The following is a 17,357-nucleotide window of genomic DNA, read 5'->3' as shown; positions in this document are numbered from 1 at the left end:
CACAACATATTTAAATGTAAAACGGCATCACAACCTGGTACAGCTTAGTCTGTTGGACAAAGTGTCACTCTAAGATTGCCTTTCTGTGCCTCAATGCAACAGCGATGAGAGGGCTAGAAATGCGAAGATTTTAAGGAGAAACAAACTGGACTTCCAAACTGCTCTTTGCCACCCACAAGGTAAATAAATCTCATACTGGAAAAGCACGAGACATGAAACACTGCTGTCGAGGTTAACAACCCAAACTCTTTAAAGGCAGCCTGATATTATGTGGCACATGCCTTCCTGGAATCAAGTACAACTGTGTTTTCTATTCTTGTCTGGGTAAAGCTGACCTTTGATTTGCTTTAGTTCAAGCAATACTTCAACACAGCAGTGCAGCACTGAATCCCCCTGATGGCAGACCAAGCTGGGGCCAAGCCCTACCCTGGATGGAAACCAACAGCCTAGGCTTTGAGACGCTGCCTGGTTTTGACAGGTCTGGGAAACTTTCAAACTATGAAACTCTAAGGCTTCAAATTAGACCTTTTGATAAGTGCATACGGACATGAATTGCAATCATCCAAAGATTTCAAGGAATTTCCAGTTTGATGACATAATGTTGACACACAGGTCAACTGATCTCCCAAGATGACCCACAGGGGCCCCACAAGGACAGAAAACAAAGTTCGAGGCTGCAGCCTCAACTTCAGCAGCTGCCCAAATGGAAGGAAGGGGTTTAGGCAGGGAAGAAGTGGCTGTGAGTCACAGGATGTTCTTTGTACATGGGCTTTGGGGAACGTTCCGCCCATGTCTGTTACCACGAAGCCGGGAAATAGAGGAAGCCTGGCATTTCCCTCGGAAGCCCCCTTGTCTCTGCTCTGATCCCAATCCATCCATGCCCAGTATCTTGTGACCTGGGAACTTTTCTGGCTACCCTGGGCTGCTCTCTTGAGGCTGTAATAACATGCTAGCAGAGCATGGAAGTCTGAAGTTCTAGTCCTATTCCTCCCCTTTGCCAGCTGTGCTTCCTTAGGCAAGTTACTTAGTCTCTCTGAACTTCAGCTCCTTCGTGTGTATAAAAAGGAACAAAATTCCCTACCTCACATGATGGTCCTGCAATGAAGTAAAGTCTAAGCCTGGTGCTCCTGATGTGCCAGATACTGTACTAAATGCTTTATGCTTATCTCATGATTCCCCACAACAGCCCTAAGAGAGGACTGTTATCCCCATTTTGAGGAAACTGACACACAAAGATGCTCCAGAATTATCCAAGGTCACACAGCCGGTAAGCAGCAGAGCCAAGAGCTGAACCAAGGCAGTCTGGCTGCCAGGTATGCTGAGTCTCTTAATAATAAACTGTACTGCCCCAGTGGTTGTTTACAAGATGCTAACTTTACAACCCTTTCCCTCAACTCCCTGCCAGAGCCAGTCACCAAAGCCTGACCTGCCCTCAGGGGATCAGGTCTTTCTGACTTTGAAAGATCAAAGCAGATTCAAAGGTCCATGCAGTGAGTTCTCAGTACTACCAGTAAACCCAACAGCCAGAAAGTTATGATCCATTTCCCTAAGTAAAGTCCAGCATAACCCTCAGGACTTATTTCATAAAAGTCTTGGTCAGAGCCACATCAAAAAGGTCAAACGAGTCAGATTTTTACCATGAATATATAGAAAATGACAACCATTCCACTGACACTCAAAAATGTCACCGAAGGGATGGACAAACTCAAGACCCAAGTCAGGGTGTCAGGATGCAGGCAGCACTGCCCCAGATCTCTCCTCCAGTCCTTCCCCTTCCAACCCGTGACCTCAACGACGTGGGATGTCTTCAACCACTACATATGATACAAACTCGAGAGGGGCCTGGGCCCATGATGTCACCTAGAGATGAAGGAGAGCTGTAGTCGGGATTCCAGGATTTGGGGAAGGAGCAAGGCACTGGGGCAGAGTGGATGTTTGAGCTGAAATGTCCAGCAGGAAGCAGGCTAATGAGCCCATTAGGTATCGCTAAACAACACGTTTCAGTAGCTCTACAGGAAACAAACAGTAAGAAAGCAAAGGGATACCTCCTTCCCTAGCCCAGTCCTGATCTGAGCAGCACCGGCCCCCACTGGGAAGGCCTTAGCTCCGGCCAGCCTGCTGGTCACCCCACTGGAAAATGCCAGATTCCCCAAAGAGGATGCAGTGGGCTGGAGTGGTGAGCAAACCTGGAGGGCCGGGTGGAAGAGGAGGCCGAGCAAGTAGGCGGTCCTTCCTGTCCCCCGAAGCCTCTGGCAGGGGCAGATGCAGCTGTGTGAGGCCTGAGGCTGACACGGTTTGGGGGACTCTCTTTAAGAAAAAGAATATTTTTTTTAACATCCTACTTTGGCAATTTTTTGATTGCTGAGATCCCTACCAGCGCCTTGGAAGGGGGCTGTGAAAGTGAAACTTCTTTAGCTTCTCAGTAAATCCACTTCAAGCCTCTGGGTTCATGGCAGCCCTTCCAGTAAAGTTCTGGAAGGTAAACCTTGTAGACGAAAGAAAGCCAAGGCTGTGCTGAAGAACTTTTGTCATTATTAGTAATTGAGACCCCTGGTGACTTGGGTTCACACAGTGGATCAACTTGAAAATGACATGTGCTGGGATTTTATACTTTTCAAGGTGCTTTCATTTGACCCTCAGAATACACTGTGAAGGAGAAAGGGCAGGTGTTATCTCTCACCTTCATTCCACAAAGATTCACTGGTTCCTTACCTGATTGTACTGCTATCATGCTGACGCTTGTGACAGAGCCACAAGCAAGGCCCAGCCCTGCCCTCCAGGAGCTACAGGCAGGGGACAGCCCACATCACCAGTCAGTCCCAGGTGATCCCCCGCCCAAGTACCGACCAAGTTTCCAAGATGAAACATGTTCAGGTTGTTTTGCCAAAGTCCCAATTTCGAGGCAAGGAAAGCTGAGGCCCAGAGAGGATGAACAAATTGGCAAAGCCAAAAGGCAGCCAGGAGCAGACGGGGAGGTAAACTAACTCAGATTAATTGCATGTCAACTATGTGCTGTGACCTCACTATCAGTCAGCTACAATGTCATCTGATTTAATGCTCAACAACCCGCAGAGCAGCTAATCTCCACTTTTCAGGTAAACTGAGGGTCAGAAAGAATCAAAACATGCCCAAGGTTCACACTTAATGAGGGACAGAGCCTGAACTTGTTCTCCAAAGGAATCTTCTTGTGAGGGGGGAGCAAAGTCAGCAAAGACCTATTTCACCATCTTGGTGACATCACTCCCCCAAAACAAATCTTAATACAAAGCCCAAAACGCTTTCTCTTACAGCAGCATTTTCCAATCTTCCAGCATTTACAAACTACTCTCACAAGTTTCACCACATCCACATAAAACGATGTCTTCTTTAAATTAACTTCAAGTAATTTTTTCCCATTTAACAGCCTCCTAAGCAATAATACCCATGAAATTGCAATTTGAGATGGGTTAAAAGGAAAAGTTTTCATCTGTGTACTGCTCAAAATCATCTCAGATACCACACAAGACTCACTCAGAGAAACACTCCTTGCCAGACTGCATCTCACAGAGACAGAATCTAGACCTGTCATTTCTTCTAGAGTTTTTGAGAATTTGTGCAACTTTTACACTTCCATTGGACTGTAGTCATGACAGGGACTTAAGAAGAAGGAACGCTCCTCACCTGGACTCCCAAACATTAATTTAGCCCCTACTCAACTGGGCGGTTGTAGGTTTAGGAAGAAGATAATAAAATGTCCAAAAAGTTCCAGTGATGAGAAAACTGAGTGAGGGGCCCCTCTGTAAAGCTTCCTACATGCGTTTCTTATGAGGATGGTTTCAAGGATAATTAGACTTGTCTATGACTTAACTCTTAAAACTGGTGGTCTTCCCAGTTGGGAGATTAATAGAACAGCACAAGAGAGCTCTGTAGAAAGAGCACTGCACGGGGCAGCAGAGGTTTAGCTGTGTTCAATTCCCAGAATATCCCTCTGGTGGCTGTGCAAACTTGGGAAAGTCCCTCCCCGCTGCTGGATCAGAGTCTATTCTAGAACAGAAGTTCCGTATGGACAGAGGCCATATTTGTTTTGTACACCTCTGTGTCCCAGCACCTAGAACAGTGGTTGGGACATATTACATGTTCAATAAATACTGGCTGAACGTTTGAATCAATGAACCCATTTGTCTATAAATGAACTAACTGGTCTCATCCAAGGTCTCATCCAATAAGTGGAAATAAAACAATGCCCTAGCCCAGCAAACCATGGGACTAGAAAAGAGTATTTGAGCAGACACTCCCCTATCCACAAATTATCAGTGGATAGGCCAATGGATTTAGCAGGTGAAGTGGAAGGAAAAAACAAGATGAGTCCTCTAACCAGATCACAGGAGCCCGGTGGCCCAGCACAGATGACAACATGGGTTGGTAGGTCTATAAGAGCCTGAATGGCACTGTCCAAAGGGGCTGTCAGTCTCCAGCCTTGGACTGATCCAAGCCTCCAGCCCTGGTCCCACAGTCACCAATGACTTGGATGAGAACAAAGAGAGCTACTTATCAAATTCCTACATGACAGGCAACAAGCAGCAGCAGCAAATATAACATATGGCAAAACCAAAATCTAAAACGGTTTGGGTAGGAGGAGATGACATAGGGAATCTAAAAATGTAAACTAGAAAAGAGATAGATATTCTCCCTTTAGGTTCAAGAAGCCAACAGCACAATTCAGAAATGGAGAACAAGTGACTTGCGATTCTGTATGTTTAAAAGGCTCTGTGGTTTGGGTTGACTGCGCGTGGAATATGAGTCAGCAGCGTGACCTGGATGCCAAGAAGCGTCACCGCATTAACAGAAAGATGGTGCTCAGAGCAAAGGAGACAAAGCTCTTTCTACCCTGTGTTGGAAGACTGTTGTAATTTCTGATAAACTTCAACAAAGACGCAGACACACTGAAACACAACCAACCAGAGAAGAGGCAGAAATGGGGGGGGGGGGGGGGAGGGGGAAGACATTCCAGAAGAGGAATGGAGGCCATTTAGCCTAGAAAAACAAAAGATTTCAGGAAGGGGGGTGGGGAAGAGCTGTCTTTTAACACTTCAAGGGAAATAGATTAGCCTCTTTCTCTGGGAGATAAGCAGACCAGTGAATAGATTCTGATAATTAGAATACCAGTATTCTAATATTGGGTATCCTGCCAATACCTGAAATGAGCTGCCCTGGGAGAGGCAGGTTCCCTCCTCAGCTAGGTAGAGAAGGTTGATGAGGGCAGGACTCTGAACCAAGGATCCTTCCCATCCACAGAGTGACAGTGCAAGAGAGCTGAGCCCATCACGCTGTAAGTAGGGGTGTCGGGGCAGAGAAACAGAGGTCTCCAAGTCAGGATCTACACCAACATACCCCAGCCTCAGACGCTCTCTGAAATCTAGAGTGCTATTCAAATTCGGCAAAGAGTTACTGATTTCACCTCGGAAGAAGCACCATTTCTGTTGCACTTCCCTCTGGACTGAGGCCGGGCTCAGCGCTGCAAGACAGGCAAAGAAAGGTAGAAGCACTTAAGAAGTAGCTGCAGGGCAGATAAGAGACCATACTGGGTGAATGGAGAGATAAGCCTTGATGGGAGACAATCATACTCAGAGATCTCTCTACAGAGCTGTGCAGAGAAAGTTGTTTGAATGCAGGTTTGGTTTCTCTTCTCTACCCTGACTCATGTCTCTAGTTGCTCTGCGTCTAAGGAAGCACCCACTGAGATCTGAAACAACACCCTCCCCCATCCATAGTCTGTTTCTCTGGCCGTGCAGTGCAGAGGCAGAAGAGCAAGGCCAGGTGCTCAGAAATGCATCACTGACACACAGGAGTAACATTGGCTCCCATTTATTGAACACCTACTATGTGCCAGAAACTGCGTTAGGGTTTACATTTCACATTGCAGGTTACTTATTATTTACAGCTGAAGAAATTAAGGCTCAGAGAGGTTAAATGGCTTGGCCAAGATGGCACCACTCCAAAATAATCATAGCTCATATTCACTAAGTGCTTCCTATGTGTCACATGCGGTCTTTCAGCAATTAAATGGTTCATCTCCTTTACTCCTCACCACAATCCTATGAGCTAGGTTCTCCTATTGTCTCCATTTTACAGATGAGAAGAGTGGCCCCAAAGAGGTCTAAAGGACTTATTCACAAAGTCACCAAGCTACAAAGTAATACATCGTAGCTCTCTTTCCTCTTGGTCACACTGTCTCTGCAGTGGAAGAAGTAATCCTGACTCTGTCTCTGGTCCACCAGGCAGGGGGCCCCCAGCAGATAAGGAAGGACTAATGCTTTGACTGGTGATTGCTACCCCTCTGTGTCCTGTGCTGAGACAGACAGGTGTGCAGGATGGGGGCCTATAGGGCAAGAACACAGCATCCAGGTGGCCTGATTGTGCATCCAGGAGTGGTCCAGCTGGGAGCTCCTCGAAGCTGACCCAGGAGCCCAAGCACAGTCACACCCGTCTCTGATGGGAAATGACACCTCCCCCGCACCACCCCACACTGCTTGGCCTCCCTTTGTTGGCAGATCCCACCCTGCTCACTGCCTCTTTTCCTGCCCAGGGAAAGCACAGTCTGGCTTCCCAAGAGAAAGCTCCAATCCAAGCCTGGTTTAAACTCCAGCACTTTACACCATTTCTTCTTTCGCCAAGTGGATGGCAAACTGCGAGTCCTCTCAGCAAAAGCTGGCCCACCCCATTCCTCCCAAACACCAAACTGAGAAAAAAAGTGCTTTCCTGGAGTAGTGGCAGCAGCTAACTCCTGATGGCTGCAATTTATCCCTCATGCTGTTTAGAACCACCGGCGCATGGAGGTGACAAAAAGCAGACCGACTCTCCGTCAGCTTCGTTATTGCTTTTAAATTCTCTACAGACCACGCAGGCCATCACGGCCTGCACCCAGGGGTCTGCTCCCACCACCCCCTGCCCCCCCGTGGTAGGCCACGGCCCGGGAGGCTGCTCCGTGGTGGCTTCTGCAACCAGTGCCTCGGCCAGCAAGCTGCCTGCTCTCAGCCACTTCCTAGACGGCATGCAGTAAACTGCCCGGGCACACCCGGGATCAGAGATAAAGGTGTCACTTTTTAAAGCTCGGAGTTCAAGTACCCATCAGACTAAATCAAATGACCTGGGGGAAGATGAATTGCATTTTCCTTTTAGAAATGAATGCTCAACTTTCACTTCTCCATATCAAGTTGCAACTTTTAACTGCTCTTACATGCACAGAAGTATCCCGTCTGTAAATCCTCCCATTCATGGCAACCATATGGCTAACTCCAAAAACATGAGGTTGGCAGCAACCTGCCCCCCTAACGGTCCTAACGCCAGGCCGGTGCCATTCCTCTCTGGGGGGTTTTCTTCTGTGTCCCCAGAGAAGGCCAGCACACTCACTGAGTCCCTAGTTTCTTCTCAGATACATCCTGCAGAGAGGCCTTACAGCCCAGCCACTGAGGAGGAAAACCCCGTAGGGAAGAGCTAAAAGGAACAAGTGCCAGGCCACCTGGGCTGCTGTCTCTCCCTGGTGCAGGTTTACTTCCAATCACGAACCAATTCACAGAAGGCTTTCACTTACCTGAGCTGGAACGCTCAACCCGGTATAATGTCCTTAGAACTTGGCGTACGTTCTTCATGCTGGTGTCTCTGTGGCTGTACAAAAGAAGTCGCCGAGCATCTGAGAACAGGCGGGACACACTGCAGGGGGTGCAAGAAAAGTAGAAAAGCCCTGGTTAGGCCAGCTGTCTCTCCAGCTTGAACAAAGTACCTGCCGGGAAGACCCAGCCTGGCTGCAGGGTCCTCCGTGGGCCGGCCCTGACCCACTCCTGCTGCCCCCTCCTCCAACTTCACTGAGACCCTCTGCTCACAACCACCCAGCCACCAGCCCTGCCCCAAATGCTCGTCCTCATGTGTCCACACAACCAAATCTCACCAGCCATCAAGGGCCAGCCCATGTGCCGCCTCTCCAGGAAGCTCTCTCACACACACACACACACACACACACACACACAGGTCCCCAGGACCAACTTCTCCAAAAGACACAGCAGACACAGTGCCTAGGGCCCAGGATACTCTTATGGGTCCACAAAATTTTTAAATTTCTTTTAAAATCAGAAAAAAAAAAAAAACTCAGAAATTCAGAATGAATGCATATGATAATGAATCCAGCCTGGATTATACTCATCTTTATACCAACACAGTTATAAAATAAAATTTTTAATATTGTTGCAAGGAAGAAGGGGTTCATGAAAGCCACAAAGCCTAAGGTCCATGAACATTATAACATGGCCCTGCCTGCCTGGCGGCAGCTTCCTCAAAACTGTCCTGCTACATCTCCTGCAGTTCTTAGTCCTTTCTAACTCATGCCACAGTTCTGTGCCTTCCAAGAATCTTCAACGGCTCATTTGGGAAACACTTATTCAGCCCTAATGTCTGTTGTTGAAGCCAGGAGCCAGGAATACAAAAGTGAAGAAAGCAGCATCCTGGCCCTCAGGGAGCTCACACCCAGGGCTGAGAAAGACTTGCAGATGAAAGACCGCTGCAGTGTGATAGGGCAGCAATGGAGGAAGAGAGGTGATCTGAGAGCAGAGAGGACCAAACTCTTCCAGCCTTGGCTGTGAGCTCCTTGAGGGCAGGCCCCTCCCTCTGCACAGCTCTGCATCCCCAGCTCCTGGACCAGCCATTTCCCACACACAATAAGTGTTTGCTAACTGAGTGTTTGCTCATTAACGGATGAAGCTGATGTGCTATGTCTCCCTTCTCTACTTACCCGCCAGTTTTTGGAGGAAAAGCCCCCAACCACAGGACTTTCATCTACATAATGTTACTCCTAAAATGCACCAAAGTGAGGTCACACAGGCTTAAATCCTGGCGGCAGTTCTCTCTGGTCTCATTCTTTGGACTTTGTCACACAAACCATCACAAAAGAAGCTTCACTCAAACCCAACCATTCAAAATTCCCCGGAGGTTGAGAAGGGAAAGGAAAAGTATTAACTGACAAGTTAGGGAATGAAAACCTGATCCGGTACTTACATGGACTTGTTAAAGTTTCCAACAACCCCGGGGGCCTCACCAGGAGTCGGATAACGGAAACAGGGGTTATTGGCATTACAGATAATCCCCTGAACCCAAGGAAGTGTTCCCGCAGAGGGCATGGCTTTGTTTGGAAAGTGGCCTGTTGAAATCGAGGAGAAGAAAAACACAAGGAGAAACATTAATTCTTTGAAGGATTTGGGACTTGACAGGAACCTCTATCTCTTTTGGTTCCACCAAACATTGCTCCATCCCAAGTCTGTCTGTCCCATTCCCCACATCCCTGAGACCTGCCACCCTGGACTAATCTGACCCTGACTTGGAAATGTGGCATCAAATAGCGGTTCTTAATCTACTTGATATAGTCTGTTGAGTGGGATTCATGACACCAGCCTTGGGGAAGCGACCAGAGGGGCTGATTAGACCATATACAGAAGGTGCCTGGAGGGCAGCAAGTATTGGCTCCTCATTCCTTCATCTCCTACCACTCACCTCGCCTTTCAGAGACACAGAGGGGCCCTGGCGAGGACCTAATCCAATTCCTTCACACTTGAAGGAGGAAACCACGGCAAGATAAAGTGGCTGATGAAGAACACTCAGGAAGTCAGTGGGCAGGACCAGGGGCAGAACCCACATTTCTGTGATCCCAGTCATGCTCCTTCCCTCCCACCTGTGGCCTCCTTTATCTGCTAGCTTTTCGCAGTCCCCCCTGGTACTGTCCTCTGTGACCTCTGTTCACCTTCTCCACTAGCTCCCAAGCTCCTCAAAAGCACCTAATGAACGTGCTGACTTGGGGGCAGATGCCATCTCTGAAGCGATGTTAGTTGCTGTTGCTGTTTCTCCTCCCATCAGAGCACCGAGCCCCACCCAACAGGCCATCTCCTCTCTGTCCCCTTCCCTTCATTACGGAGGAGCTTCGTACAAACAGCAGGACTGCGTGTACAGGGGCTGGTGTGCTGCGTCAAAGGCCATGGGGCTGCTTACGGGGATCAAGATAAATGTGCCCTGGAACCAGGGGCTCCTAACCTGAGACCAAGCACGTGTGGATTCCTGTGACAGAAAGGCTGAGGCTCCACGCTCACCATATTCTCAGGGTTTCCACGCTCACCATATTCTCAGGGTTATCTGTGACCCCAAAAGAGTTAACAACCATTAAGAACCATGGCTCTGAGTAGTGAAGAGCCGTACAGCTTCACAGGCTTTAGGGTCAAACCAACTGGGATTTACATCCAGTCTCTGCAACTTGCTAAGCAGTGACTTTGGCCAAGTCACTGACCCCTTAACCCTCAGTTTCCTCATCTATAAAATGGTGGTAACAATGCAATCGATTTTGCAGAGCTGTAGTGAGTATTACGTGAGCTTTTACAAGCAAAGCATGCCGCAGAGTGCCTGGCAGAGATTAAGGCTCAGTGAATGGGCCCGTTAGGGTTACTGAGGCGCTGTGGTGGCCAGCCTACCATAGTACTTCCTTGGCTCTTGCCCAGCCAGGAACACTCCTTCCATCACACAGCAGCCCCTCCCCCAGGCAGAAACCCGGTTTTATTCAGCTTACTATTTTCATGCAAATGGGCTAACAGAGTTAGCCAGAAGTTCACCCACAGCCAGGACTTGCTATACTTTGCATTTCAATACTGGGGTCCTTCTATCTTTCTTTTTCTTCTATCCACATTCCAACCAGAGAGGCAACATCCAAAGCAAGGATGAACCAAGATTTGGTCCCTGTGGCCACCCTCTGCAGGGACTCTGGCCTGTTGAACATTTACTCAGTTAATCCCCTTATCTCCCTGTTAATAGTTCAAGGAAAACCAAACAAGGTCCCTTGCCTAAGTCAGCTGCTCCTCATTCAGGGGAGATTTATGTAACCCAACCAAATACTCAAAGGACCAAGGGATTCTCCCCTTTAACCTCCAGGAAATACTGGCACCAAAGGCAGGGTGATGTTGGTCCAGCACACCAACAACATGCTTCAGTCTAAACCTTGGTGAGTGAAGCAAAGACCTTTCCTCGTGTGTCGTGTCCCACCTGATTTGCAAATAAAAGCAGGGTGAGGACTTGGCATTGGTGCACAGGATGACTGTCAAGTAGCTTAATGGAGTCTCATGACCCAGGGGAGTGATTAGGACCTTGATGGGTCTGGGTCAAACTGGGAAAGATTTATGGGGAAGAATTATATACCATTCCTCTGTTCCTAGAGACAAGACACCTCTGTAAGCCTCACCTTAACTCTCTGCCCTTCCAGCTAGGTCCCTAGAAGGTGGTGAGAACAGGAAGTAAGGTTGCAGTAGTAAGTACATAGATGGAGGGCAAAAGTCTTATCTATCTCCCATAGGTATGGGAATTTCACAACATTTCTGAGAAATGATGGTCTGGATTCAGAGAGATTTGGGTCAAAATTCAACAACTTGCCCAAGATCACAACCTCAGCAAGTGGCAGAGCCAGGATCCAAACAAACCCGTCTGTCTGATACCAAGGTCTGCACTATTTCCCTTACACCGTCTTGTCTGCTTGTGATAATTCCTGAGAAAGAATAGCTTATCAGATGAAAAAGCTGAGTTTTCCCTAAAATGTGTACTTCAGTGGGGCTTAGGGTAATGCTTATACAAAATCAAATACACACTTGTTCGTCAATCTTTGAGGTTCCAAACAAGAAAGCAGTGTTACCTTCCAGGCCCACAAACTGAGTGTGTATTTCATTGTAAGCTCTTTTTCTTTTTGGTGAAATCAGAAAATCACATCTGGTAGAATGTTTTGAGGTTTCGTGGGGTTTTTTAAAACTTGAATATGTATAATGTGTACTGGCAAATTAGCAGGTAAATAACTGCCACTACGTGCCCTGAGAGACACAGGACCAGACCGAGAACACAATTCAAAGGTGACCCCAGCCCTCCCTCTTCCCTGAAGAACTGTATCCTGCACACCTGTAGGGCTGGTGGGATGTGGGTGGAGCTGGTTAATGACAGGAAAAGTCGCTGGAGCCACGGAAAAGAGGTCCCAGCCAAACCTCTCCCATAAATGCTGATCTTTTACACTGGGACATTTTTGCTGTATTAATCCATCCAGCAAGCCCAGCCAGGAGAGAAGGGCTGTGACTGTGGGATAACACAACAACCATATGGGGTAGGTCTTATTATTCCCTTTTTATAGAGATGAGGAAACCCAGGTACAGAGAAGCCAAGCCACTTGCCCAAGGTGACATACCTGTGTTGAAGCCAGGATTCAAACCCAGGTAACCTGACACCTGGAGCTTGTGTTCTCAGCCACTACTGTATTATCTATGCTCACTGAAAAGGCCATCATCCAATGATTGGGAGTCAGATGACCTGAGCTTTATTTCATCACTGTCACTTGATACATATGTGACCTCGGGCAATTCCCTGCACTTCTCTGAGCCCCAATTTACTTATCAAGAAATTAAAGCAGGGTTTCCCTGGTGGCGCAGTGGTTGAGAATCTGCCTGCCAATGCAGGGGACACGGGTTCGAGCCCTGGTCTGGGAAGATCCCACATGCCGCGGAGCAACTAGGCCCGTGAGCCACAACTACTGAGCCTGCGCGTCTGGAGCCTGTGCTCCGCAACAAGAGAGGCCGCGATGGTGAGAAGCCCGCGCACCACGATGAAGAGTGGTCCCCACTTGCCACAACTAGAGAAAGCCCTCGCACAGAAACGAAGACCCAACACAGCCATAAATAAATAAATAAAAATAAAATTAAAAAAATAAATAGTCATTGCCATGCAGCTCAAAGGAGTAATTTATAAAAAAAAAAAAAAAGAAATTAAAGCAAATGATAGCAATTATAAAGTCCATTATACAAGGTTGTTATGAGAATCAAATGAAATAATATTAGTCAATCCGAGATGTTCTCCACAAATGCTGCTTAAAATTATATGTTCCATGATTTGCAACTGTGTGGTAAAGACATAATGCATATGAAAAAGCCCGGCAGGGACCAGATGATAGTGGTATTAAGGTATTGCCTTAGGGGGCTTTTTTAATTACCACTTTCTGAGCTATCAGTAAGGTTATTTTACTTTCATGATTGAAAATGCATGAAACAGATGTTGGCTATTATTATAATTACTATTATCACCATCTACTAGGACTGAAAATGGTTTCCTGAGCTCATGCCTTATCAAACAATTGAAAGCCTAGCTTTTCTGTTCCGAACCATTTGCACTGTTTCCTAAAGATAGCATCTTGGGAGAGGTCACATTTAGCCCATGCCCATTGCCTGGGTTTCGCTTGCCAGCAGTAAGTCTCAGGCGGGATGCTCATATACTCACATTCATGTTGTTCATAGGGTGGGTAGCTCAGCCGCACGGAGATCAGGATCAGGAAGATAAATAGAGGCCAGGCCACTTCCAGCAGCAGCTGACACTGATGGGAAATAAGACAGAGCACTGTGAATTAAACAAACAGAAAAACGTAGATGCCTAATGCTATTGAGCTTTGGGAAATCCACAAAAAAGTTAATTAAACAATCGATCAGGGCTTCCCTGGTGGCACAGTGGTTAAGAATCCGCCTGCCAATGCAGGGGGCATGGGTTCGAGCCCTGGTCCGGGGAGATCCCACATGCCACAGAGCAACTAAGCCCATGCACCACAACTACTGAGCCTGTGCTCTAGAGCCCATGAGCCACAACTACTGAAGCCCACGTGCCACAACTACTGAAGCCCGCACACCTAGAGCCTGTGCTCCACAACAAGAGAAGCCACCGCAATGAGAAGCCCGCGCACTGTAACGAACAGCTGCCCCCGCTCGCCACAACTAGAGAAAGCCCGCGCACAGCAACAAAGACCCAACGCAGCCATAAAAATAAATAAATAAATAAATAAATAAATAAACAATTGATCAACTTCTCCAGCGTCTCTTACCACTCTCTAAGCTTTGATAATACTGAATTGTTTGCAGTTCTCACCTTATAACTTACTATTCCATACCTCTGTGTTTTCCCTACAAAAGGGAAGATGCTTCCCATCCTGCTTCATCTGGCTCACTTCCACTCATCCTTCAAGATTCAACCAGGCACAATTTCCTTTACTAAAATCTCAGGCTGAGCTGGAAGCCCTTCTGCTGTGCTCCCAGAGTAACCCATGCATCCTCCTCCCATAACAGTTTCCCTGAGCCCCTGAAATCATGTTTTTATCACTGGCTTCCTCACTGCAATATGAGTACCCTGAAGGCAAGCACTGGATCAAGTCATCTTTGCATCTCCAGCCTTAGCATAGTGTCAGGTATGTTATGACCATTTGTTAAAAGAAGAGGGCCAGGGCAACCTGCTGTGCTAAATACACACCACCTTGGCTCTAAAGGAACACACAAAGTTGCCCCCTGCAGGGCTGAGAATAGGGCTCCAAAGGACAATGGAAATCACACGCAGTTCCATAGTGACCTGAGTGCCCCCAGGACTGGAAAGATCTGGGAAGAGTGCAAAGTCCTTCCCCATCCATCGAGATCTGGTCACCACCTTCTCCAGTGGGTTAGAAGATCATTAAACATATGTAACTGTGATCCACCAGTTAAAGCAATGGGGTTTCTCTAAAGGAAAAACCTGCCTCAGTGAGCTACCAGGGGATAAATAAGCACAGGGACAGGGTGGAAATCATGAGACATAATCTAACTAAACCTGTGGTGTTCGGACAACTAGTTCCACGGCCTGAAGCCTCACCTCTTTCATTCCTTTCAGTTCTGGACTCAGATGTTCTAATTAGAATGAACACCAAAGAGCCCAGAATAGTCACGGGCCCTTGTGGTTGAGAGTAACTACAACTGTGGCTTAGGAGCCAAGAGAACACTGATATGAAATCCCTCCTTTTATTTAAACAGAATTTTTTTTGATCCCCAAGTCCATATATTTTTATTGTGGAAATTTTGAAATTAAAAAAAAAAAATACAGAAAAGTAGAAAAAAATAAATATAAATCACCATTAATTCTACTTCCTGGAGATAATCCCTAGTAAATTAAGCTAACAATGGTTCTCCATTAATATTTTTTTGTCTTTTTTTCCTATTCATACATAAATAATGATTTTTCTCTACAAAATTAAGATTATACAGCATATATAATTTTGTATTTTGCTTTTTCATTGAACATCATACTGGGAGTGTTTTCCATGACATAAAATACTCTCTTAAAATATGGATTTTAATGGCCACTTGATACTCCACGCTGTGAATAGATCATAATTAATTTAACCTTTCTGCTTCAGATTGGTTTTAGCTTTTATTATTTGTCGTTGGATTTCTGGTATTTTACATTCCAAAGACCTTTGATATGGTTCCACATTAAACTCTTTTTTAAATCTTCTTTTTAGAAGGAAATACATGGATGAGGACAGTGGATGTCCTAAGATGATAAGAACATGGGTGATTTTTTTAAACACCTTCCTGTGTTTTCTAAATTTTCCATAATGAGCATGTATTACTTCTCTAGTAGAACAACAAAAAAAAAAAACCCCACTGTCACCATATAACTATGAAGAATAGTTTGCTCTAGATAGCACACCAGGAAAAAAAAAAGACAAATGGGTCCTTCTTTGGAAGAAAGCATGCTGTCAGTGGGGTCTCCAAGACCAAAGATGGGGCTGGTCTTGCTAAATATTTCTGTAAATAATCCCAAAGAGGTAACACACAGTGAAATCTCCAAGCTTTCAAATGACATTCAGCCTCCTCTACCAGCTGAGCTGCAAGTCCCTCCTTGGGCTCCCCAAGTACCCTGAGCCTCTACCAGCACTGGGCATAGCAGGGGCTCCTCCTCTAGTGTCCCTTTCTTCTCACTGAGCCTGCCGCATGATAAGGGCTTGAAAAATGTGTGTTGAGTGAGAGAATGAACTGAAGTTTACAAAATAATAAAGATGGAAATGTAAGTCAGTTGAGCCCTTTGGGAAAGCAACTTGGCCATATGTATGCAAAAGATATGTTTATTCCCCTTGACCAAACAGTATTCCTAGAAATTCATCCCACAGAACTAAGTTTAAAATATCTAAAAGCTATATACACTAAGTTACTCATTCTTTCAAACACTGTAATTGCAAAGTATTGGAAACAACTTAATTGCACAGCAATAGAGAAATGATTAAATATGGCACATCTACTCAACAATACATTATGCAGTTACTACAACAAGGTTTATGAAACACAGACACTATTAACCATATAATATTAAGTGAAAAAAGTGGAACACAAAATTGTATGCATTCCAAGCTTACAGCTAAATAAAATCACTCACAAATATTAACAGATGGGAGTAAAACTTCCAAAAAACGGTTTAAGTGTGAATACATTCAGAAAAGAATAATGAAGTTAAAAAAAAAAAAGCAACAAAACCAAAATTAAATGAAGAGTATGAGTAAGATAGTCATCAGCCTTGAAGCTCTGAAGCTACTATGTGTACTTTTGCGATAAATAATAGCTACCATTTACTTTTTTAGAGTCAAGTGTGTAGCAGGCACATTATACATGGATTATTTCATTTAAGCCTGCAAACAACCCTGAGATGTAGGAACCATTATTGTCTGTATTTTATATGTGGCAAGGCTAAAGCTCAAGGAAGGGTAAGTCACAGAGAAAGTCAGTGGCAGGGTTGAGATTAGCAGCTAGTTTTGCCCATCTCGTGTGGCCCAGGTAGGAAATGACCCCTCTAGGTGGCACAGTCAAAAAATACCAACAGGTTCCACAGAGGTAAAATGAGCTCATGGCCTATAGGTTTATGATAGTTACGGCCAATCCTGAGCACCTACTGTGTACCAGGGATTTATATACCTCATCTCTAATATTTAATTTTCACAAGAACTTTGGGAGGTAGCTGGTATCACTAGATAGTGAAGAAAGTAAGATTGGGGCAGGTTATGAGCCATAGCCTGGTAAGAGAGTGCACCAGAGTTTGAACCCAGATCTACTGACCCCGACGTGCTTTTGCACCCATCATCCTGCCTCTTACAGAGTCATGTTTGAGATGTATACCTTACAAGATGGCCAAGACTTACAAGACTCCACTTAAGAGGAGTCTGGCACTCACCAGCCCTCCTGGGCACTGATCTGACCCAGTGAATCAAAGTTTATGTTCCTGGACATCTCTGTAGCCCCACATCTAGGATCCAATAGGGGAGCAGATGCTCAAAATATGTTGATTGATTGAAAAAAAAAAAAAATGAATGGATCTTTCCCATGGCACTAATAGCAAAGAGCACGAAGAAAATCTTGCAACTCATTTTCAGCAGCTGAAGCCAGTGGGTGTAAGCAGATTAGGGAAAGAGGTAAGGAAAAGACTGACGACAATAATGACAGCTAACACTTAAATAGGTCTTACCATGTATCAGCATTCTAAGTGCTTAA

General features: G+C 45.9%; 1 protein-coding gene across 5 annotated transcripts in view; it reads right to left on the bottom strand.

Moving 5' to 3' along the window:
* The window catches only part of ABCA1 (ATP binding cassette subfamily A member 1), a 181,829-nt gene that overhangs the window by 90,815 nt on the left and 73,657 nt on the right, over positions 1-17,357 (bottom strand). For 4 of the 5 annotated variants that reach the window (XM_068553820.1, XM_068553818.1, XM_068553821.1 and 1 more), the window contains 3 exons: positions 13,306-13,399; positions 9,025-9,166; positions 7,571-7,689 (listed from right to left, as the gene is read on the bottom strand). In XM_068553820.1, coding sequence (XP_068409921.1) covers positions 7,571-7,689; positions 9,025-9,166; positions 13,306-13,399 — 355 coding nt within the window. Of the gene's footprint in view, positions 1-7,570; positions 7,690-9,024; positions 9,167-10,050; positions 10,139-13,305; positions 13,400-17,357 lie in introns of those variants that run through there. The other variant, XM_068553822.1, reaches the window with a different exon arrangement.

Source organism: Eschrichtius robustus, chromosome 10 (assembly GCF_028021215.1).
Source record: "Eschrichtius robustus isolate mEscRob2 chromosome 10, mEscRob2.pri, whole genome shotgun sequence".
In the NCBI taxonomy this organism is placed as follows: domain Eukaryota; kingdom Metazoa; phylum Chordata; class Mammalia; order Artiodactyla; family Eschrichtiidae; genus Eschrichtius; species Eschrichtius robustus.
This window is presented reverse-complemented; position numbering and strand designations above follow the sequence as displayed.